Genomic DNA, 25013 nt, shown 5'->3' on the forward strand with positions numbered 1-25013 from the left:
TGGTACAAATGCTGACAAATTTGGGGCACATCCTCTGGGGGGGCATAGAGAAGCACTGAGGAGGCAAGCAGTGACACCAGAAGGCTCAGACAAAGTGGGTCAGTCTGACAGTCCAGGCAGCTCAGGCCGGCAGGGGGTCCTGCATGGCAAGTTTTGGCCTGCCAGTCCAAATGCCAGGCAGGGCTAGGGCCCATGGTGACACCAACCGAGGCTCGTTAAGAACAGTGACACCAGATGGTTCAGGCCTAGTGTCCTGTTTCGTTAGGGAAATACAGTCACACTTTACAAACCACTTTCATAGGATGTGGAAAATTAGGGAATTGTTCTCTACAACCAGAGTCAGACCTTGGATTGCTCTGTGGTAAACAAGAAGGGACACAGAAATGCCATAACAATGGTAGCTTTTTCTTCTCACCTTTTGAGCCATATTTGACCAAGATTGGCTGCCAGTGCAAAGCTCTAGGTTCAATGAACCTTGGCCAGCCTCAAAAGGTTTTGACTTTTTTGAGTTAAATGAAAGCTGAGACCAATCAAAAACCAATCTGTTGGACAGCAGCTGATCTAACGTGTTAGTAAAAAGCTGCACTGTCTTTCTATCTTCCTCAGAGGAATTTAATCATTTGCAGATTTCTTTTAACTTCTTGCTTATTGGAGAAGAGCTTCATCAAGATGTACATATGGACATTGTAAAATTGTAAGAAAATCTTTTCCCACTCAACTTGGGTGATGTGAGTTTTAGCAGCATTTGATTTTAGAAAAGAAGGAAATTATGCCATGAATACAGAAAATCATTGTGGCGATCTCCTTCGTTGAGACCAGGGCTCAAACTTCAAATATAGCAAAGGCTTTTCCATTGCCTTCAAGATGTTGGGGATAAGTGGCACTGAGCAATGAGGGATACCAGAAGATAAAGTCCCCTAAGCTGAGCTCATATTCTGTGGGATCATTGGAGAGGGAAGAGCTGGACAAACTCAGATTGCTTTGACCCAAGCACATTTCTTCAAGGTGAGTCAGCAACACCTCATGGTTAAACATTTCAATCAAACAGGTCTAGCAGCATTACCCTGGAGGGTCCACCACTATATGTGGCCAGTAGGAAGCTGGCTGTAAAAGCACCAAGGCTGTCTCTGCACAAGGGGCAGCTTGAAACTTGGTGAGAAAAGATCCAGGATGTCAGGTGCTACTGGACATTTCTTTCAATGAGTTTTGCCACAGAAGAAAAGGATGGTGATAGGATGGAAGCTGGGAGGACTGCTGGTGCTAAGTAGCGGCTTCTTAAGCACAGAATGAGCTGTGGCTTCTTTACCTGTGGCAGGTAAAATGCCCTTCCATGAGGCAGGACTTGACATCAGTTAGTAGGGAGTTGCTCCCTGCTGATGCTCAGCAGATAGGAAGGTAAAGTTTTAGAAGTGGCTGCTCTTAGAGTCTTCAGAACTATAATTTTTGGGACAGGGCCAAACTCCACCAGGGATGGCAGTCTGTTGACTTCTTTCTCTGGTGGCTTTTCCTGGGAGTTTTAAGAAAGGTTACCATGCGTCTTCTCCTCACTATCAAATTACAGGCTGAATGGCTTGGGAACTGGGAATATTGCATTACCCCCTTGGTCTCTAAGGCTGCGTCTAGATTCTGTCTGGCTGCCAGCATCATGATGCAAATGAGGGCTCACGAAATTGCAAATGGCCTCTCATTTGCATATTAACAGCAGAAAATAAGCAGTGTAGATGTGGTTCTGCCAGCAAAGACCTCCTCTGTTGCCAGCCCCTTATCTCTTATTTTTTCAGGGATTATGGGGCTGACGACATAGGGGGGGTTTCCAGGCAGAACCATGTCTACACTGCTTGTTTTCCTGATGCAAATATGCAAATGACAGGCCATTTGCAATTTCATGAGCCCTCATTTGCATCATGCTGCCAGCAACCAGACTGAATCTAGATGCAGCCTATTGGAGAAAGGCAATCCCCAAAACATCACCTAAACAAGTGTTAATATTCACCCCAAATCATGAGAGTTACATGATTATATTAGCTGGTCCAGTATGAACTGCAGAAACTTTATGTGCAAAGTTAAAAGACTCTGATACACACCAGCTGAGACATCCTCTTATTCAATTTGGTGAATGAAGTGAGAGCCAAACGTTTCATGATTTTACAAAACTCTTCCCACTTCTCATTATTCCCCAATACTTTGCTCCCCTCTTGGACATGAGCAATAACTCTGACCTGCCAGAAAATTGACGGCATAGGTTAAACTCCCCCAGCCTTCTGGAACGGTGGAGCAGGACGCTTCTCAAAAAATAAGTCCTTTTTTGAGATTAAGACAAGGCACCAGGGTTTTATAAGACCCCATAAAACTGCTATAAATTGGTTTCTCTGCTGATTCCAAATGAAGTTGCCAAACATGCAATTTACTCAGGCTGTCTCCATGTCAAATGCAGTATCTGCCTAGATCTGTAGGAAATAGAATATAATATGCCTGGTTAGTTTCTTGACTCTGCGCCTGAAAAACTACAGTCACTGGGATTTTCTCTTGCAGCAGGTTTATTGTCTAGGCTGCTTTTTTTTTCTCCCCACCAAATGAAAAGCTTAGTGTCTCTTCTTCTTTGCCAATGTAGAAGAAACGAACTATCCTAGCTTGCACAAATATACTGCTGGTGAAAGAGATGATGCTCCTAGCTTACTCTTCAAGGCATACACTTTCAGAAGGACACAAATTTAAGATTGTCTCCTAATTGTTGGCAATGACGGACATACAAAAGAGGGATTAAAAAGAGCTATTATCAAGTCCCAAGAGCCTCTATTGTGAGTGAAGACTTTAAATAGGTTGGGGGTTGGAAAGGCTGCAGAAACCACATAACGAGCACACATTACTTCACTAAAAATGACCAGATAAGCAAAAGAATAAGGTATGGGTGGGGTGCTGGGGAATAGCTGGGCTGACTGTCAGTTTGCTGAGATCAGCTCCCTACCCTGTGAAGATCTCTTCATAACAGCAGGCCTCTAATTCTCACTGAGTGTGTGTTCTTTGGCACCTGAGCAGGCAATGCAATGGGGGAACCTGTCCGTTGGCTGTGTCTGGTCTTGCTCCCGAATGGTTCCTGCCTCTACCTTCTTGATTTTCCTTTCAGTTACCTTGTCACAGGTAGGAGCAGGTGCCCAGGTAAACTCTTGGCCAATTCAGCTGTCCCCAGTATTCTGCCAAATATCCTTCCCTTTAGTGATGGGGGCCTTGCTGTCTGTCCTGTGCCCTCCAAATTGCTCATGTAGTTCTACACAGAGTTCAGTTTGCAGAGACCTGCTGTGTTAACTGTGCTACACCTGCCCTTGGGTGAATGGACATGGACCTGGCATTTCTTCCTTATTGCCAAACAAAAAGATAGATGTGTCTTCCTAGTGCGATCTGCCCAGGAATGGAGTTCATCTAGCAGCTTCTAGGTCTGCAGCCTGACAACACTAAGGCTGTTTCTACACATGCCACCTACCGTTGGAGGTGTCAGGGTAATGAGGCAATTCCAAGCAGACTAATGAGGCGCTAACATGCATATTCAGCACCTCATTAGCACAACTGTGGCTGCATGAATTTCAAATAGGCTTGGAATTGCAGATTGATTGTGTAGATGGGGACAGCTTCAAAATAAGTGCCCCCTTCGACATTCCCTTACTGCGATCTAGTTCTGTGGGAGTAAGGGAATGTCAAAGTGGGGTGCTTATTTTGAAGCTGCCCCATCTACACTGTCAATCTGCAATTCAAAGTCTGCACTTTGAAATTCTCGTGGCCGCCATTATGCTAATGAGGTGCTGAATATGCACGTTAGTGCCTCATTAGCCTGCTTCAAATTGGCTCATTACCTGTGCCACCTCTGACAGATGGTGGCATGTGTAGAAGCAGCCACAGAAAGACACTGGGCCACAGAATTGGCAAGCTAGCACTTAAAGCCTGCTGTTAGAGTCTATAGACAATTTCCTTTCACGTGCCCACTGCCTGATTAGAGATGGGAGGGCTCATCCTTGTTAATTACACCGAAGCACTCAAGAGTAAACTCTCCTTCTGTGTTTCCTATTTCCTTCCCTCCTACATCAAAAGTCCCAAATCCTTTCAACTGATCCTCCATCTCCAGAGAGAATTAATGCCTTCCAGTCCCTAACTCTCCTGTCGCCTCTCCTCCAAACACCCTCCACCTACAACCTACCCTAGGCTATTTCCCTCTTTTCCTCTTCCTGAGGTCAAATGAAGCTCCATTCTTTTGTAGCCTCCAAACACCCCTGGATGTGCACCACCAATGAGGTCACAGTTCTGCTACTGCCTTGACCAACATTATACATAGAAGAAGAAAGAAGATGAGTCTCGGGGATGTAACATCAAACCCCAGGGTTCAGTGAAATTTCCTATAGTGCGAGGTGGACTGCATGAGAGCTCCTTTGATGCAAGAATTCTATCCCAACTCTCCCTTGGAATAACTCCTCACTGACCACTTGCCCTAGCACTCCCAAGAGATATGTAAAATCCAGTGAAACCAGCCAGTTCCCAGCATTAACCACTCGGAAATCAGCCAGCTTCTGAAGAGTTAACTACTTTTGTAGTAACCTCTTAGCTTAGAGACTTACAAGTCTAAACTGATATCCCCTTGTGATGTGGGACTTTTTTTGTTTGGCAAACACATGGGGTTTTTTTTTCATCTGTTTTATATGTTCTGTATCTGAAACTCAAATTAAATTGTTGCCACGCTGTCCCTGAAGTTCCCAAGAGAAGAACATTTTTCACCATGCAGCTTGTTCATCTTATTAAATTATTACAGGGTTTACTTGTATCAGAAGAGGGTCTGACTGGAAAAGTAATACTTTCTGTTACAAGTGGCAATTTTGCAATGTAATATAAGACACGGTTAAGTTAGTTGAAGGCAGGATGTGAAAAGAAGCCAGCCCACAGTTCAAGGAAATAAAGAAAAACTATAAAAGATACAGAACTGGACAAGGTTCACTTTTAGAGGACTGCTCCCCACAATGTTCTGTGCAGACTATGAAGTCATCCACTGTAGGAATCACACATTTGTACAGTACACCGGGTATGACCCCGTACTCAATTCTTGACCAAATGCAGGACACGGTATTTTGATTTGTTTTGAGAATGTGGGACATTAGGCAGTAAATACAGTTATAACATCCCACTGCCATAAGGCAGGGATGGCCACCCTACCCTCGAACACAAACTGTTATGTTCACTAAACTATCTGTATTAGGATTATTAAAATGATTTAAACATGACATGGACAGAAATAAAACAGCACGTAACTGGTGTCTCTCCATACGGGCAGGTGTGAGCTGAAGGGGACGACACATGCCCTTCTATTTGTCTCTGCCCCACCCCACCACCAGCCTAGAGCTTGCCTCACCCCCTCCCCACCCCACATTACCTGGGGACATGGGTCTGACTTTCCACTGCACTGGATCCCTCCAGCAGGTTGCTCTCCCTCCCTCCGGCTGCTCAGGCTCAGCTTCTGGGGACAGTGGCCAGTGAGCCAGAGCGCCCCCTGCCCTCTCCAGTATGCTCAGAGTCGCTTCCCGTCCCCAGAAGCTGAGCCGGAGCCTGAGCTTGAAGCACAGCTGGGGAGGGGAGGCAGTGGCAGCCCACTCCCTGCCCAGGCTCAGCTTCTGGGGCCAGGAGTTGACTGAACACGCTGGAGGGAGCGGAGGGCTCCAGATTGCTCAGCTACTGTCCCAGAAGCTGAGCCTGGGCAGGGGCAGCCTGCTGCGACCACAGGCAGATGCTCTCCCAGCAAGCCTGCAGTGTTCCAGACAGCATGGCTGGCAGAAGCTCTGGCCCCACTCCTTCATGTCTGGCTCTTACCCTGCCCCTTCCTGTCCTCACCCAGGTTGGCCACTGGTGGGGGACAAGTGACCTTTCATGTTCCACCACCGTGCCACCTGCAACAGGTCAGCCCCAAATCCTTGCTGAATTGCATATCCATAACTCACTGGTGTCTTACGGGAATGCCATGGGCCCTTTAGGGAAGTGAAAACCAGCAGCTATATGCTGCCTTCAGCACGTAACTCCCATTCATGTCAGCGGCTTTTGGGTGTGTATGTTTGAGGGCTGGCTAATCAGGAGACACTTTCAGTCTAAATTTCTCAACTGTCTCTGTGCTGAATGGTAGGTTCCTGAGACATTTCTGTTCCAGAGATGATTTGCCTCCATCTCCCTCCCCCTCCCCAAAATATCACAGAATGTTAGAAATACACGCTGACCACCTCCCCCAACACAAAGAAAAAAACCACCCCGGGCCTGCTCCAGGTGTCAGAAAGATCAAGACAGAAGAGGGATCCCTCAGCTCACATGTACCCTTTACAGGGCAAGGACATATGGGGGGAGGGTATTTTTTAAACCCATAGGATCCAAACCACTGGTCAGTCACCAGCTGCGTACTCACTGTGATGTGTTGTCTACTGATGGAGATCCAGAGAAGTTTACTGGAGAAGTGAGTATGCTGGCAGGTGGTGTATCATGCTGGGAACCTTGTAACATGGCTTTTTAAAAATTCTAGTTGCTTATTGTATGTATCGTTTTACACACTGTGCACAGAATTAGGGAGGGACAATAGTAGCTGTGGATCAGGTAATTAATGACAGCATCGTGCTGCACAGACACAAGGCAGCCAAATTAAGACTACACAGGCACACTTATTTCCTTTCAGCTTGAGTGCTTGACTTTGCAGTCTTAACATTCTTCTAATGTAATGTGTGCGGTTTCTTATTGCTTTAAAAAATGATGGCCATCATGGCTAATCAGTAGGGTTAGGAACCCTTAGTTCCAAAACACAGACCTCAGCTAAATGGAGTGGCTGTTAGCAAAGGTACCTAACTATAGGTAGCAAAGGTAGCAAAGCTATACTTTCCAGTCACAGCACGGGAACAAAGCACATGCTTTGCCAGTGGATTTCACAGCTATAACCTGAAGGCAGAGAAACAGAGACTCAGGATTCTTAAGTATCGGAGGGGTAGCCATGTTAGTCTGGATTTGTAACAGCAACGAAGGGTCCTGTGGCACCTTATAGACTAACAGAAAAGTTTTGAGCATGAGCTTTCGTGAGCACAGACTCACTTCATCAGATGCTGGTCTTGGAAATCTGCAGGGCCAGGTATAAATAAGCCAGAGCAAGGGTGGGGATAACAAGGTTAGCCCAGTCAGCAAGGGAGAGGCTTACTACCAGCAGTTGATCTGGAGGTGTGAACACCAAGGGAGGGGAAGCTGCTTCTTAGGATTCTCAGGATTCTTAGGTTCAGTTCTAGGTTCAGCATGGAAATGTGCTCTGCCCCATCTTTGTCCTCTCTGCTCCTATCAACTCCCTCATCCCAGATCCAGCCTCTGCCTGCACAGACCTATCTACCACCCCACACATAGCTTCTGACACTGTCCCCTTCTGTTCTTATCACTATCCCCAGCTCCTATTCCCCTTTGGCTCCTGCAACATCCTTCTGCTTCTCCCCTCATTTTTCACTCCAGGGTGCCTGCTCCATCATTCCCCTTCCACCTGGCTAGAGCCCAACAGAAAGAGCTTTGAAACCTCAGCAGAAACACTTCCCTCCTCTCGGTTTGTGTAGCTGTCCCTACAGTAACCCCGGCCACTTGCTGCCCTGATGCAACTGTGGTACAACATGCTCAGTTATTCTGTGGGGATAGTACAAGCTGTGAGAGGATGGACCATGCTCAGCGTAGATGGACTCTTTAGCTGCCACAGTCTAGCAAGCCTCTATTAGCATGTTCAAACTGATCTTTCAAGCTTTGCAAAATTGGACTGTCATGGGGATAGTAAAGATCACCATGGAAACCCTTCTACCAAATTTCAAGTTCCTGGTCAAAAAAATGGAGGCACCGCATTGTCTCAAAGAAGCCAGGGAGGTGTGAGATGCTAAAGATGAAGTAAAAGAAAATTAACACAAGCAGAACTATGCATTTTTCTCTAATCTGCTACTTAGAAGTGGCTTAACTATTTTTGCTATTTCAACAACAACGGTTAAAGTTATCCTGAGACAAATACATTGCATGGAAAATTTCAGCATGAAATTTCAGGTTAAAGTTTGATTAAACAACCAAAAACAGCATCTTACAATGGGAAGTGTTGGGCAATCTTAATCAACAGGCAGTGCTACCTGCATCACCTATAATATACACACATTTACTTTTCTAAAATATGCTACATGCCCCTTTTATCCTGGTTATCAGAGGCACTCAAAACACATTTTCAAAGATTCTTTTGTTATGTTTTCATACAGATTTGCTGGTCATCTCTTTACTTACATTCAGCTTTCTAAAAACAACAACATTCTCTCCATTAAAAAAAAAAATCAGTGGGCTACATTCTAGCCCAGTATAGCTTCCATACAAATCACTGAAGTTATGCTGGGGATGACTTGGCTCTACAACTCTCATGAGTGAAACAGCTGATCAGTATTCACACATCATGTACGGATGTATAAAATAGAAAAGGCATCTCAGAACAGATGTGGAGGCTGCTGGCACAAGCAAACATCTGAAGTTGAAACAGAATAGAAAGAAGCCAAGTACAATAAAATCATAATCAAATTTATCTACTTTTTATGTAGGCCAGACACATTAATTAAAAGCAAAAAAAAGCAAGCCATACCAGTAATAGTTACGAGACCCTCTTTATGGGCACATTGGGATTCCTGTAACTGGATCTCTGGGCTCACATCAACCTTGCTTCCAGACAACTGTACGTAAGATTTTAGAGAGGCAGGTACCTTGACTGTAATAGAGCCTGTCATAAATTAAAATGAGACATAAAAGTTAACAACTAAGACAAAACATGCAAACAGGGAGAGAACACTCACCAGCCTATCCTCTTCTGAGCTAACATTGGAGAAAGAGGGTTCTATTTTTGCTCAAGAATCTTCAGAAGTGCTGGTTTCTTTTCTTGCCTCCAGAATAAAAAGGACTCTTGTGGTCATATATTCTCTCATATACTGCAAACAGAAGATTGTGTAGGAGCATAAACCATCAGTACAAGCAGATAACTTCTGAACTATCTTCCCCTGATAGCAAGGAGCTAGCACTTCACATCCATTGAGAAGATGCAGCCTCACAATTGATTCTAGCTTGCAGAATAGATTGCGGTTGACTCCAATTACATTGCACAGATGATCCATTAGCAAATTCACAACTTCAGTAATCTGCGCTACCATAAACCCGAGATTAAAAAACTGGATGTCTGGCCTCTATTGGAATGGCAATCCTGAAGATCTTTCCCTAAATGTGGGCCTACTGTAGGACTGAAGCTAATAGCTGGGCCATCGAGTTGCCAGTCTCAGGCTATATCTATTCTACCCCAGAAGATCAACCTGCTCTGGATCAATCTTCCAGGGTTTGATTTTGAACTTCTGGTAAAAATGCACAAAATCCACCTATCCAGGGTGAGCATCAACCCCTGCACTCCTTGCAAGACGTGAAGAGTAAAGGATGTCAGTGGAAGAAACTCATCTGGCCAGTCTCACTGAGGAAGGCTGATGGGAGAGTTAATTTCAGATAAGCTGATTCTAGCTACACAATTGCTGTAGCTACAATTGCATATCTGAAATCAACAGTTTCCTAGTGCAGACCTGGCTTTGAGTATATCTGGAATAGTTAGACGTAGGCGCTTCAGTAGCTTTGCTAGGTGAACGAAAGCAAAAAGCACAAAACCTCAAAAAGATTCTCTGTATAGAGATTTCTTATTGTCAGACAGATTTCTGCTTTCACTATTTAAAAGTTTGCATTTTTATATAGCTACATACATGCTATAGGCCCAACTCAGAACATAACTAGTAATTCGGTATGATATTTATACATCAATCCTACAAAGCAATATCCATGAAGCTGCCTGTACAAGAAAAAACAGACAGACATAATAGGGAGCACCCCTGGCAACACAAAGCAGTTACTGAGGAAGCTGGGGATTCCCCTTATGCCTGGGAATCCCAGGGCAGCAGACTGTCAGCTCTATATCATCTGCTCCTGACCCAAATTAGAGGAAAACTGTTAGCATAACTGAAACTGCCACAAATAACGACGGGCACAGAACCAGTCCCACGATCAAGGGAGTGGAAAGATGGTTTAGAAACATTTTTTCCTCCATCCTCATATCCTGCTCAGCCACATTCAGTGGTTTAGCTCATAACCCCGACAAACTACAGGCCAAGTTCTGCTTCACAGATGCCAACAGTTATTCTGGATTTACATTGGTGTAAATAAGAACAGAATTAGGCCTTTTGTGTCCTTACCCTCACTGGAACAGATGTCAGAGTACGTTTTGAAAAAAAGTTTAATATAGTTTTGTTTTCTTTATAACACTTTTGAGAAACATTTCCTTTTCTCGATGGTTGAACACTGGCAGTAATTCCATGCTAGGTAATAAAGTGAATATAGTTCTTGCCAGCTTAGGAGATAGAATGGCTAGTGCAGCAGAACAGAAAATAGCACACAGGAATTAATTCAGTATCTCCTTTCTTGTGGAATGCTGCATTCCTACAAAGCCTATTCCTTGTCTCAGGAATAGCAGTGGAAGATGAGCCAAAGACTAACTGCCACGAAGAAACATTGGGAGAGTGCAAAGGCACATCAGAATTGAGAAGGAAGAGTACTGCACACTAGCCTTTGCAAATGCATTCCTCTTAATATTGTGACATAAAATACAAGGCTCAAGTGACTTTACTGTAACAAGCCCTTCAGCTCCGTGCTCTTTCAAACGACAGAGGGGTGAATCCAGCTTTAGAAGGGCTATGTTTTGACAAATAAAGTTGAGATAAATGAGAAAGTAGATAGCAGAAATCAGGGGAGCAATTAGCTCATTCAGCAAAATGTCCAGGTACTTAGCAGGGATATAAAATCCTTGTTTAATTGGTTAACTGTGATGTTTAACCAGATAACCAATTAAAGGGGGAACCAAGTGGTGGAGTGGGAGAGGCACTTATGCCCAGCCCTGATGGAGCGTTGCCTGTTTGTAACACACCAATGCTGCTGCAGGCAAGCTCCAGTCCTCCCTGGGTAAGCCTCATCCATTAAGGCTGATGCCTACCGGTTAACTTTCACACCCCTAGTGCTTGGGCATGCATCATCTCCCTGGCTCTGCCTTCCCTTGTGTTGTTGCTTTGCCATTTTAATTTTAGGGCCTCCAATCACAATAATTCTTTTCATGGGAAAAGGGCCTGGAAAAATGAGATAAACTCATGAGCCTCATTGGTTCCACACACCCGCCAGCCCAACGGAATACACTGCATTGGTGAGGCAAAGGAAGATTACAATCATAGTCAGTTCTGCAGGATTCTACTGGCTTGGTGGGAAAGATTCTTGAAAGGAAGGTGGAAATTGTCAGATTCCCAGAATGACACTGAAATGAAAGCCCTGGATAATTTTGTGGAGTCTATTTTAAATATAATTATGCTCTCCAGTGCTTACTGTGTGCAATATACATTTTCTAATGAGGAATTCGGTAACAATGATTATTTAAATATAGAGTGGGTAATTTTATCATCGCATAAAATTTCTTTAGATCAAAGGCTGCCATAAAATGTTGCAATTCACTAACCTTCCTGGCTTCTGAGATCCACATTTCTCACTTGACTGACATAAACATCTATTGCCCCTCGATGTGTAGAAGCTTTCAGACATCCATCCACCGAACCTGAAAAACAAGAGAATAAAGGGACAATTTGCTGTAGGATTTTTAAAACAATTTTCAAAATGTTAAACTATGAGCTGGATTCAGTCACTAGGACAATGAACTGGTATTTTGTGTGTTTTTAATTTTAATGTGCAACAGCTCTCCCACATTTCGTCAGGACCAGACTCCCGTCCCATTGGAAATGTCAGAGTACACAGCATAACGGAAGTGGTTTAACTAAATTTTAAGCCTTCTAAAACAGTGTTTCTTAACATTTTTGGGTTCAGGACCCACTTGTAAGTATTTATGGACTATTGTCATCCAGTAACTAGTCTGGAGGTGGAAGCCCTGAGGTAGTTTCAGTCAGGTCCTACCCACTCTGGGGTTGAGTCCTGCCCAGCACCAACTTCGAAGAGGCAGTTCCTGCAGCTCCTGTGGGTCTGGCTGGGCTCGGCACATCACTGTGGTTACCACCTGGCTAGTACTTGACCAGACTGACAGGGGATTTTTTTTAATGGATTTACCAATTGCCAGAAAAATGATTTAACCAGATGGATTTTTTGTAAGTAGGTCTAAACAGCTGCATTATTATTACAATACACTGATAGCTAACGTCAAAAGTTCCTGTGTCCAGCTACTGCATTCCCACTTCCACTTTCCATAATAAGAAAATGATGTTTGTCTCCTCTCTGCATACTCTCTCTAGATACAAGGGGCTGGTGCAGGAGGGGAACACTGTGGAATTCTCTTGAGGCTGGGGCTTTTTTGTATGTCAAAGGTGGAAACCCTTCTCCCCACTCTGGTGTTGCAGCCTCCAGGGTTATGGTACCGCTCAAGTTTGGCCCAGACTTCATGACTAGACCAAATCTGTGTGAGTGGAGTTGTGACCCGGCTCATGGGGTTGCTATGCCACTCAGTCAAATTTTGCCAATAAGGAATTCCATCATCCTGTCGACTGCACCAAACCTGAGTGGCGTTGGGATGCTGGAGGTGGTACAGGAGCTACCATGCAACCCTTTGAAAGAGTCTGGTGACCCAGTGAGTTGAGAAATGCTGTTGCAGAGCATAGGGGTAGAGCCCTGAAAATCTACACCCACATGCAGATGCAGATATTTGCAAATCATTTTTGTGTCCTGTAGTGTGCATACCAATTTTGTATCTAAGCAGGGCTCTAATGCACATGCTCACTCGAATACGAGTCTGTGACCCAGCCGGGAGGCTCCATCTAGAGTAGATGCTCTGAATTATCCAGCAGCGTGTTAGGCATTCTGGGAGCTGTAGTCCCCAGCTTGCTTGGAGGAAGGGGGTAAACTACAACAACCAGAAGAGACTGAACCAAATGCCATTTTGAAGGCAGGGTTGTTCTTTAAACAAGCATGCAGCAATGGTTGTTTGCATTAGAGTAGAGGTTCTCAAGCTTCATTGCACCATGACCCACTTCTGACAACAAAAATTACTTCACAGTGCCAAAAGAGGGGATGGTGGGAGCCTGAAGCTTGAGCCCATCCAAGTTCCAGCTCCCTAGGTAGCATGGGCCAAAGACAAAGGGCTTCAGCCCCACATGGGAGGCCTGGACCCCAGCAGACAAGGGCGGTAGGGCTCAGGCTTTGGCCCTGGGGCCTAACAAGTTTAATGCCAGCTCTGATGAACCCATTAAAACAAGGTTGTGACCCACTTTGTTGTCCTGACCCAAATTTGAGAGCTGCTGAATTAGAACCACCACCGCAACAGCATGAGGGTATCCAAGCAGGCACTGCAGAGAAGGGCCCAGAATTATCACCTCCGTGCCTGGAGTGGGGAAAGAAGCATGGTGGGGCTGGAGATGGTGACAGGACAAGAGACCTCTGGGGAGTCATGGGGCTGCAGGGGCAGTTGAGGGGCTTGACACAGCCATGCATCACGGCTGCACAGTGACCTATGGAGTTGTTTGAAGCCCTGCAAACCCACAGATAAAGGATATCCACGTGCATGGATGCAGATCTCTCCACAGATAAAGGTGTATCTGCCTCTGATCTGCAAAAATTTTGTGTACCCACACTGGGTTCTACATATGGGGACAGTATATTCTCCCTACAATTAATTATACTGAATAATTGCAGAGATTTACTGAATTTCAGTGTTTCTGGAAAACCAGCACAGTCTGGTACCTCATTACCGGCTCTAAAAGCAGCACAGAATGTTCTCCTTCTTATATTTTCATCTGTGACAACTGAAGACTCTGCAAAAGAATGACTATACCAATACAATACTTCAAAAAGGGGCAAACCAGAGTTAGAGGCAAAATATTCTGTAGTCTCCATTTCCTGTCTGTGCTTGCAATTCACTCGAGGTGTGAGATGAACAAGTTTCAACTATTCTCTATTGAAAGTCTAAAGAATTAACTTTTGAACAAACTACAGAATTTTCAATAGATAAAAATTCTAAATTCTAATCTTAATTCAAGAAGTGTACTAAAATTCCAAAGATTTGTACAAATGTGGAAAAAAAATCCAGCTGTGCAGCATGATCAACAGTAAGGGAACTTCGTATCTTTTGTTCTAATAGTGGTTGGAATGAGCAAATCTTTCCACTGTGAATTTTATTTATCCAATGGATGTGTAGGCAAGTGTCATGAGGTGTGCATCTTCCACACTAGCCAAGACTGGACATGCGCCAGATACTACAGCAGTATAAACAGAGGAAGCCCAGATCATTCTGGGGTGGAGGCTGGAGGGGAATCTGTGCTGGAAGCTCTTGCTGAGGACTGGCTACAGCCACCGCCTGAAGAGATTGAAGGCCCCAAGGGCCAGTTTGGATCCGTGTGACTGACGAAGTCCCAAGAAGCAACCTGTGCTGTGGACCTTGGAGAACGTGAAGCCTCACAGACTGCCTCTCGAGAAACAATGGTAGGAAGTGACCCAGGGAGAGTAATGGAGGGGTATCTTTCATCCAAGTAAGAGGCAGTACGTTTCAGTAGGATTCCTGCAGACCCAGTGGCAGTCCACTCTGCCATGCTTATGGCCCTGGGTTAGGGTCTGGTGGAACCGGGTAGGCCAGGCCCCCCTACCGGGGTTGCCAGCCACTTGCTGGTAGGCCGTTAGGTATTGGCCACTCAGCACTGATGCACTGTATTGAAGGGCTGCACTGTTGACTCTGGCTGCTGGGCCATATTGCCATATACCGAAGTCTGTACTGACTCCAGCTGTTAGTGTTTGGGGTAGTGTGGCCAATCACCTTTGCTTCTGACCTTAGATCCTGGAGTAGTGAAGTTGGAGATGGACAAGTAGACTGAATAGTGGTGTCCATACACCCACTAGCCACCCAATTTTGCATGGTTTCTGTCAACCTCTCACATTCATTTTCTTTGAAGTTTTGCATATGCATGACAAAAATAAGCACTGGGGATCTTCCAAAATTGGCTAAAAGCACATATGCAAGTCTGACTGAAGCTAATTAGAGGTGATTAGCAATTCATCATAGGAAAGATTTCTGGAGAATAATATGCTTGATTAGTAGCAGGAAGAAAAAAAGAATCCACACACAAGGCTCTACGCTTTCCTGTTTTCTTTAGTGGCATCTCTGAACCGGTCTGCAGTTTTCTGTTTTAATGGTGCTCTCAACCAACAGATGTAACAGGCCAACACACCAATTATAAGAACAACAACGTGGGAAGGGAACGTTTTCCCACAGCTAAATCTGCTTTCTTAGAAGGAAAAATATTAGGACAAAGAATAAATGTGGCCAATCCACGCTAGTCAGCTGGGAAACTGACAACATCTTTTGGCTCATTTAGAACAGCAGTAACACAGTAGCCTCCACAGAACTCTGAAAGGGATTTTGCTAGAATTGGACCATAACCACACAAACAACTGGCTGGGAGAAAGTCCATTTTTACCTGCATGGATACTTCATATAGGAGTGACACTAACTACATTGCTCAGGAGAATTGCCGCTAATGGCCAGAACAGCACTGTAAGTCACACTTAGCAGAGACTATTGAACAAACCCTTATCACTTCCCAGTCCTCAGATACAGTGTTTATGTGGACAATTCTTCAGAGAAATTCTCCTGGAAAAAAAGCTCTCATGGGATTCTTCACCAAGGGAGGCTGCTTCTTCCCCACATCAGAATGGTATTAAAAGGCTAACAGTTAGAACTATGCCAGACTTCCATTTCAAATAAAAAGACCCCATTTAAAATAATTGCATATTTGAGGCAAAGCCCTATGTGGTGCAAATGCACGCAGAACTGTTCACTCTGCACAAAATATTCAGTGGTGCAGGGACTGTAATGTGGGTCTCTCAGGTACATAACTAAACAATTGAGATAGATTCTCAGTCTCTCTGCTCCAGTGAATACTTCAGTGTTTCCTACAAAGTGAAACAGTTTGAATTAAAAGAGACCAATACACCCTAGAATACCCCATAAGCTGGTGGTTAGGGCACTCACCAGTGAATGGAAGACCAGGGTTCAATTCACTTCTCTGAATCAGAGATGTGAATATGGGTCTCCCATGTCCTAGATGTGTGCTCTAACCACTAGCCTACTTGATATAAGGGCAGCTCTGCTGCATTGTGGTGTGTCATGCAGGACCCAATCCAGCTGGCATGCTCTAAGGGGGCATTGAGATCATGGCCAATAAATTTACGGAACTGGAAAAATCCTTGGTCATCAAGGTCCAGTCCCCAGCACCAAGACCAAATGCCATCTCCAGACCATCCCTGTCTAATGTTTGTCTAACATGCTCTTAAAAATCTCCAGTGATGGCAATTCTTCAACATCTCCAAGCAATTGATTAAAGTGCTTATCCATTCTGACAGTTAAGAAGGGTTTTTCCTAAACGTCCACCCTAAACCTCTTACTGCAATTTAAGCCCGTTGGCTCCTTGTCCTATCACCAGAGGTTAAGGAAAATAATTTTTCTCCCGCTACCTCACAACAAACCTTGAGATACTTGAAAGTAGTTATGTCCCCTCTTGGTTTTCTCTTTCCCAGAATAAACAATTTCAATTCTTTAAACTGTCCCCCCACAGGTCATGTTTTCTAGCTCTTCAGTCATTTTTGTTGCTGCTCCTGACCTCCTATTTGGACACATCTTTCCTGAAACATGGTAACCAGAACTGGAAAAAGTACTCCAATTGAGGCCTAATCAACCTCAATCAGAGTCAGGAATTAGGCAGCTTTATACATGCCCACTGATAGAAATTCAGGTATCTAGAGCATTTAGATAACAGGTAAGCATAGGCTGGAGGATCTAAATTTTGAACTTTTTCAAATTTTGAAATTTCTTTTTGAAAGAAAAAACTTCTTTTGGAAGAGCACATCCACATACAAAAATGCAGATTAAAAAAAAATCAATCTGCTCTTTCAATAGAGAGAGTGTCCACACAGCCCCCCCTCATTTTGAAAGAATGGGCCAGGGATCAAAAAGGATCCAGCACCATCAGGACTGCTCTTTCAAAAGGTCCCCCGAGGCATCAACACACTTTTTTCCAAAAGAATCTGGAAAAGTGCTGTGTTCTTTCGATTTTAATATCGAAAGTATGCACTGTGTGTGTGTAAAAACAACAAGAAGTCCTGTGGCACCATATAGACTAACAGATCCCTTGTTGGCCTATATGATGCCACAGGACTTCTTGTTGTTTTCATGGACACAGACTAACACAGCTACCTCTGTGATTTTGTGTGTAGAGGCTCTGAGGGATTTTTCAAAAGAACCCCAGCTTTTTTGAAAAATACTCGACAGTGTAAATGTAGCCATACTGTATATGTTGTTTTTATTTGAATTTACTTTCACTATACTGTACATATGGAAAACATACCTAAAATTTACTTATAGTTAAAATGCTGGTTATTTGAGAGTTCTGGATAACAGAATGCTGGATAAGAGGGAGTTTACTGTACTGTGCTATGTAACCTATTGCTTAAAATCAGCCTCTGTACCAGAAGACTGGAGGATAGCTAATGTAATGAAGAAAGCTCCAGAGGCGATCCTGGTAATTACAGACAAGTTAAATGTAACTTCAGTACCACAAACTGGTTAAAAATTTAGTAAACAAAATTTTCAAATACATATGTAATATGGTATGTTGGTAAAAATTCAATGCTGTTTTTGTAAAGGGATATATACTTTACCAATACAAAAAGCAGTCAAGTAGCACTTTAAAGACTAGCAAAATGCTACTTGACTGCTTTTTGTTTCGATAGTGTATAGACTAGCATGGCTTCCTCTTTGTTACTATTCATACTTTACCAATCTGTTAGAATACTTTGAAGGCATCAACAAACAGGTAAACAAGGGTGATCCAGTAGACGATGCATACCTGGACTTTCAAAAAGCTTTTGAGGTCCCATATCAAATACTATTAAGCGAACTCTAGAGTCATGGGAGATAAAAGGAAAGGTCCTTTCATGGATCAATAACAGGATGGAAGACAGAAAAAAAAAAAGGATAGGAATAAATAGCCAATTTTCACACTAGAGGGCAGGACCAGGGTTTCCCAAGGATCTGTACTAGAACCTGTGCTGTTTGATCATTCGTAAACGATGAGGAAAAATGGGTAAACAGTGAAATAGCACAGTTTGCAGATGATACAAATTTACACAGTATCATTATGTCCAAAGCTGATTGTGAAGTGTTCCCAAAGGAGCTTACAAAACTGGCAGACTGGGCAACCATATGGCAGATTAAATTCAGTATTGATAAATGCAAATAAGTCTATAATGGAAAAAAAATCTCAACTGTGCATACAAAAAGAAGGGGTCTAAGTTAGCTGTTACCACTTGTGATGTTCCTTGCTTGGGGGATCAGTAGGGAAGCCTTACCTAGTGGTCAGGTGGGTGTGCCCAGGGCCTCCCAGTCCACTGGGTTCCAACCTAAGGCCCTTTGAGAGCTATCAGATCACTGATAGCTCTCCCTGGACACCTGAAAGCTTGTCATACCTGGAGTTGGAGCCTGAAATAAAAAATCAGGCTACAGTTCTGAGCATGTTATTGGAACTGCACAAGTTATATTTGGCGGGTTTCCTCACACAATTATGCTGCTGATATTTTAAGCATCTTTTTATTTTCCAAAAGCAGTAAAACCTAATAGGAGAGAGAGAATTTGCTCCAAAATTCTTGGTATTGTCTTTCAGTTCTAAATAACTACAAGCAAAGGTCATGCAACAACCCTCTTGCGTCACTGTAGACACGTACAGATTGCTCAGTTCATTTTCTTTTTAGGATTATACCCCAATTTCAGATATCAGACTTTTGAATTTTTTGACAAATATTTACCACCTAACTGGAAACTAAAATTTTAGGTACAAATCCAAGGCAACAAATGAGTGCATGTCCCATACAAAGTGAGGATCACAAGGTAAGGAATGTTGGACAGAATCTATTAGCATCTAGAGGATGGTGAAAAAATTGTCAATGAAACCTATATGAAAAGGAACCTGACTAATTTGTTCTTTCCTGAGTTTCCTGGTGCTCTGTGTGCCAAGTCGTGCTTTCAAGAGCAGGACCCAAACTTTCTATAAATAAAATCCATAATGATAGCAGTTGCAAACAAACGCTGCTTTTAATCTCCCCCAAAATTTGGGGTCATTACCTCCTATTTGAAATAGCATGTCTGACATAAAACTCTTCATTCTTCTCACATATCCAGAAGACCAAACTCAAAGTAGAGATTTGCTAACTCATAACATGTTGGAGTAGAAATGTAAACATTTCCATGCAGGGAAGCAGGATTTAAATGTTATTTTTAAAGTATCTGTAGGATGGTAGAAGAAAATTTGTCCTGGCAGCGGAGCACACCTAATGGGAACAGTGGAAAACAGCATGAAATGAGTGATTACTAACAAGACTGTGCCAACAATAAATTGGAAAGAAAGGACTGGTAATGAACACAAAGCCTCCTCTGTTTTCTTTTGTGAAACTATTAAGAATTCTGGTATTATCTTATATTGGAGGGGTAGCCGTGTTAGTCTGGATCTGTAACAGCAACGAAGGGTCCTGTGGCACCTTATAGACTAACAGAAAAGTTTTGAGCATAAGCTTTCGTGAGCACAGACTCATTTCATCAGATGCTCTGATGAAGTGAGTCTGTGCTCACGAAAGCTCATGCTCAAAACTTTTCTGTTAGTCTATAAGGTGCCACAGGACCCTTTGTTGATATTATCTTAATGACCATTTTCAGCTGTGAGTGATTCAAATAAAACAAGTTCAAGTCGATCTACACTAACAAATCATTTAAAAACTGTATATTATTTGCCTCAAGTTGAAAGTTTCCAGTTCAGTATTTCCAAAAGGCATCAAAATTATTTCACATTTGTTAATTGCTAACTGTGTACCAGGCACTTCACAAACACAAGCTGCAGTGAGAAACATGCTTTCTGCTTCAGTATGCTTATTTTAAAGGCCCAATTCTGTAAGATGTTGAACTCCCTCAGTTCCTGATAAATTTATTATTGGATCACAAAGCAGATACACATTTCAAACGTAGCACAGAAGGGGGTGGACAGATGCTGTTCCAGACACAATGGAAAGACAGGATGAAGGCAAGAAGATTAAAAAGGGAGGAAAATAAAGCAGTATAAATGTTGCTTGGTTTCTATGATTACAGCAGAATTTTACAGGAGTAAGGAATTGTTAATTAGCAGACTTTCTGCTGTTTCACAGATTAATACCTTGAAAATAAGTCCAACATCTAACCTCTGTTTTAACTGGTCTCCTAAGAGAAACACACACACACACACACACACACACACACGTAAAGCAAGTGCACGTGAAATGAGGTGTATGCTGATTGCACACCAACATGGACTGTGAGAGCCACAAGCGTCCTTCTGCATCCTATCAAAGCTCTGCTACGGTTCATTCAGCACACCCTGCAGATTCTAGGTACGTGAGCACAGCTAGTAAAACTACCCTATCCCAGAACAACATCTTGGTTACAGTCTTGCACAGATGAAAGAGGGCCACTCACATGGCCCATTCATTAGCCTAGGTTGCCCGTCACTGAACTAGATATATTGAGAGATATGATGGTTATGTTCAATTACATAGTTTTATCTCATGAATGGCAGTCCTGTGCAAAATCTTTATTAACTTTATTGCTCACTTTACAGAAACAAGAATTACATTCATTTGCTAAAATGTGAAAATATATGTACCTTCAGGTAGGTAACAAAGCACAGTGGTTAAAGGAAGACGCTAAGCACTAGAAAATCAGAGTCATTGGCTGCGTCTACATTAGCCCCATTCACAGAAGGGGAATATCAATACCCTGGGGAATATCAATGGACTGGGGAATATCAATGAGGCGCTGCCATGCATATGCAGCTCCTCATTAGCATAATGACAGCCACGTAAATTTCAAAGCTGGGCACGTATTTTGAGGCACCCGCCTCTGGACCGCCTGTCAGCACTTCGAAGTTAGCAGCTTCGAAATTTGCATGGCTGCCATTATGCTAACGAGGCACTGCATACGCATGATAGTACCTCATTGATATTGCCAGGTCCATGTCATTTCCATGCCCCCTACAAAGAAGAGGGCTAGTGCAGACATTGCCATTGTGTGAGTTCTAGCAAGCTACTTAAGTATGCTGTTCCTTAGTTTCCCCATTTATAAAACACAGGAAATGCCTACCCATTTATGTAAAGCACTTTAAGAGCTTCAAGTGAAAAGTATTATCATAGCTGACCCAGTGTTCTCTAACTATATGAGAATCTTTAAAAAGCTATTTTTCCTTTTAAAATGGTCATTAAAAAGCCTGAAAAATTATGATCCCCTGAGGAAAAAGTGAAGTGTAACTAATCACTAAGCATGTAAATTGGCTTTCAACTGTCAGACACTTCTTACTATTTAGAACTGAGTCAGTTAACCATGGAAACTATTAGTCATTGTTAGTGGACACAAATACCTCCTGGGTTAAGGAACTCTAGTCTTCTTTAACACCGTCATCGCCAATCAGTTCATTTGGCAGAAGGCAAAGCAGAAACTGGAAAGTATAATAGAAGTTTGTGGTTTCCATGACTGAGATCTGTGGCATTTATTTTTAAGAAATGATAGTATTGATTGTTTTAGTTACTATTGTTTTCAGGGTTTGAGATTTATAAGGGGGCTCAGTCCCATGAGGAATTTGCAGTGGTGGGGGTCACTGATGCTTTCTGGTGCTCCTAGAACACACTAAGAACATACAACCAAAATTAGGAAGAAAGGTGCTTTTGAAAGCAGGTCTTCCTTCTGAAGGAACCCCCTCTACACAGCTGTTTTGCATTTAGAAAGCAGCTCTTCCAGAACAGCGAGTGGAAGATATTATGCAAATGAGGTGATGAATAAGCAAATTAGCACCTTAACTGCATTTTCAATCCATCACGTTTGCACACCCCTTTCGAAAGGGAGGGGGTAGTGCAGACATAGCCCGAGTGCTCACATAGTATATCCAAAAAAGACAGTATGCCTGACTCACAAAATTACTCCATTTTTACTTCACTGAAATCATTAGAATTATACTGGCATAAATCTTGAGAAACTCAGTGATGAATCAGGCCCAGTAAACTTTGATTTCAAGTCACAAAGAGGGAGTCAGAACCCCCGTAACTCCTATGTACAGTACACAATCACAAGAGAACACTGATACACTACAACAGTGTTTTACCATTCACAAAAATCACTGTGCTGAAAAAAGGACACAAGGCTAACAACTTTTTTTATTTTTAACTTAACTTAAAAGCACACAGATTAAAATGGAACTTGAGTGTAAACATTTTGGCTGTGTCTAGACTAGCCCCGAACTTCGAAGGGGGCATGGTAATTAGGGTGTTGGGAGATTACTAACGAAGTGCTGTGGTGCATATGCAGCACTTCATTAGGCTAAATATCCCCTGCTGCAACTTCAAAGTGTGAAACTCTGAAGTGCTGGCTTGTGTGTAGCTGCGGGTACTCTGAAGTGCCTGCACTCCTTCAAAGTCCCTTTACTCCTCAAAATTTTGGGGTTTGGGGCTAGTCTAGACACAGCATTTGTCTACTTTCTGAGAAGCTGTCGCCATCTTTTGTGGATGACATAACATTAAAAAAGATTTAATATTACTTGCTAGTGACAAAATCCCAGCCATTCAGTTTTAATCACCAAACATAAAACAAAATTAAAAGTTATGAAGTCCCATGTTCTATAAATTATGAACATAAAGATATCTTATACTTCAGAACTCATAATATAGCAGATAAAGCCATAACAAGATCCAACACTAGACAATTGAGGTCTGCAAAATTCAGAATGTAAAGAAGAAAGGGAAGTTACTCACCGTAGTAACGGTGGTTCTTCGAGATGTGTCCCCGTGGGTGCTCCACAATAGGTGACGGGCTTGCCCGGCGCCGCAGATCGGATCTTCCAAGCAGTTTCTGCCGGACTGCGCATGCGCCGGCGCGCGCCGCTCCCTTGCGCGCTCCTGGCCATGTGCGCGATCCGGTCCCCGCCAGTTCCTCGACCAACCGCCTCGGGTGCCCCTGCAAAACACTAACAGAGATCCGAAGCGGGGAGGATGGGCGGGTAGTGGAGCACCCACGGGGACACATCTCGAAGAACCACCGTTACTACGGTGAGTAACTTCTCTTTCTTCTTCGAGTGTCCCAGTGGGTGCTCCACAATAGGTGACTACCCGGCAGTAACCCAAGATAGGAGGTGGGTAATCGGATTATGTGCAGCTTGTCCCTGAGAGGACCTCTGCAGAGAGACGGGTATCCTCTTGGAATACCCTGTGAAGGGCGTAATGTTTGGCGAAGGTGTCGTAGGATGACCAGGTCGCCGCTCTGCAAATGTTTTTTAACGCAACGCCCTTGAAAAAGGCTGTTGATGCCGCCACTGCCCTGGTGGAATGAGCCCTGGGAGTGGCTGATAAAGGAGTCTTTTTGAGCTCGTAGCACATTTTTATGCAGGATACAATGTGCTTCGAGATTCTCTGCGAGGAGAGACCCTCTCCTTTCGATTTGGGAGCGAGGGAGACTAGGAGTCTATCCGTTTTCCGGAAGGACTTGGTCCTGTCTATGTAGAAGGCTAGCGCCCTCCTCACGTCCAGGAGGTGTAGGCGCGCCTCTTCGTTGGAGTTATGAGGCTTTGGATAAAACGAGGGTAGAACAATAGGTTCGTTGATGTGAAACTCGGAAGAAACTTTGGGAACAAAGGCTGGATGCAGCCGTATGGTTACCGCCTCCTTGGAAAAAACAGTGCAGGGTGGCGTTGCCATGACTGCCGCGAGCTCGCTCACCCTACAAGCTGACGTAATTGCAAGAAGAAAGGTCGTCTTTATTGTAAGGAGGCGGAGGGGAACCGTGGCCAAGGGCTCGAACGGTGGTCCCATCAGTGTGGTAAGCACCAGGTCCAAGTTCCACGAAGGTGGAATCGGTTTCCGAGGGGGGTAGAGGTTTACCAACCCTTTGAGGAACCTGGTAACCATAGGGTGGGCGAACACCGTGTGCCCTTCCTCCTCATGTCTGAACGCCGAGATGGCGGCAAGGTGGACCTTTAACGAGGATAGCGAGAGTCCTCCTCTCTTGAGGTCCAGTAAATACTCTAGAATTGTAGGTATAGGCACCGAAAGGGGGGCCAGCTGTTTGGTAGAACACCAAGCCGTGAAGCGAGTCCATTTTTGTTTGTAGGTCTTCCTAGTGGAAGTCCTCCTGCTACTTTCTAGGACTTGCTGTACTCCCACTGTGCATGTGCTCTCTAGGGAGCTGAGCCATGGATTAACCACGCTTGCAGTCGCAGGCTTTGGGGGTGCGGATGCACTATGGACCCCTGGGCTTGCGTGAGCAGATCCGGCGCCACCGGAAGAGGCATCAGTGGACGGTCCGACATGCGCAGGAGTAGGGGGAACCATTGTTGGCGATCCCACGTTGGGACTATCAGGATCATCCGGGCCCTTCCCTCCTGGCTTTTTGCAAAACTTTGTGGATCAGCACTGTGGGAGGAAACGCATAAAGCAGGGGGCCCCCCCACGGGATCGCGAACGCGTCCCCCAGGGACCCCCATCCCAGTCCTGCCCTGGAGCAGAATCGTGGGCACTGCTTGTTGTGCTGAGTGGCAAACAGATCTATTTGGGGAAAACCCCATGCGTGGAAAATCAGCCGTAGCAGATCGGGACGGATCTGCCACTCGTGTGTGAGCGCAAAACGCCTGCTCAGCTGGTCTGCCTTCACGTTGTGCGCACCCGGCAAGTATGAGACTTTCAAGATTATATCGTGGGCGATGCACCAGTTCCATAAGCGGATTGCTTCCGCGCATAAGGCACGGGATCGAGCTCCTCCTTGCCTGTTTATATAAAACATGGTGGAGGTATTGTCTGTACTGATCCCGACGACTTTGCCTTGTATGTGGTCTCGAAAGTGTTTGCAGGCGTTGAAC

General features: G+C 44.0%; 1 protein-coding gene across 3 annotated transcripts in view; it reads right to left on the reverse strand.

Annotated features, from left to right (window-relative positions):
• FAM185A (family with sequence similarity 185 member A) overlaps positions 1–25013 on the reverse strand; it is a 96009-nt gene that overhangs the window by 25654 nt on the left and 45342 nt on the right. For all 3 annotated transcript variants that reach the window (XM_075017079.1, XM_075017061.1, XM_075017071.1), the window contains exons 6-7: positions 11573–11668; positions 8636–8770 (exon numbers count right to left, since the gene is read on the reverse strand). In XM_075017079.1, the coding sequence (XP_074873180.1) occupies positions 8636–8770; positions 11573–11668 (231 nt within the window). The remainder of the gene's footprint in view (positions 1–8635; positions 8771–11572; positions 11669–25013) is intronic.

This window comes from Carettochelys insculpta, chromosome 1 (assembly GCF_033958435.1).
Source record: "Carettochelys insculpta isolate YL-2023 chromosome 1, ASM3395843v1, whole genome shotgun sequence".
In the NCBI taxonomy this organism is placed as follows: domain Eukaryota; kingdom Metazoa; phylum Chordata; order Testudines; family Carettochelyidae; genus Carettochelys; species Carettochelys insculpta.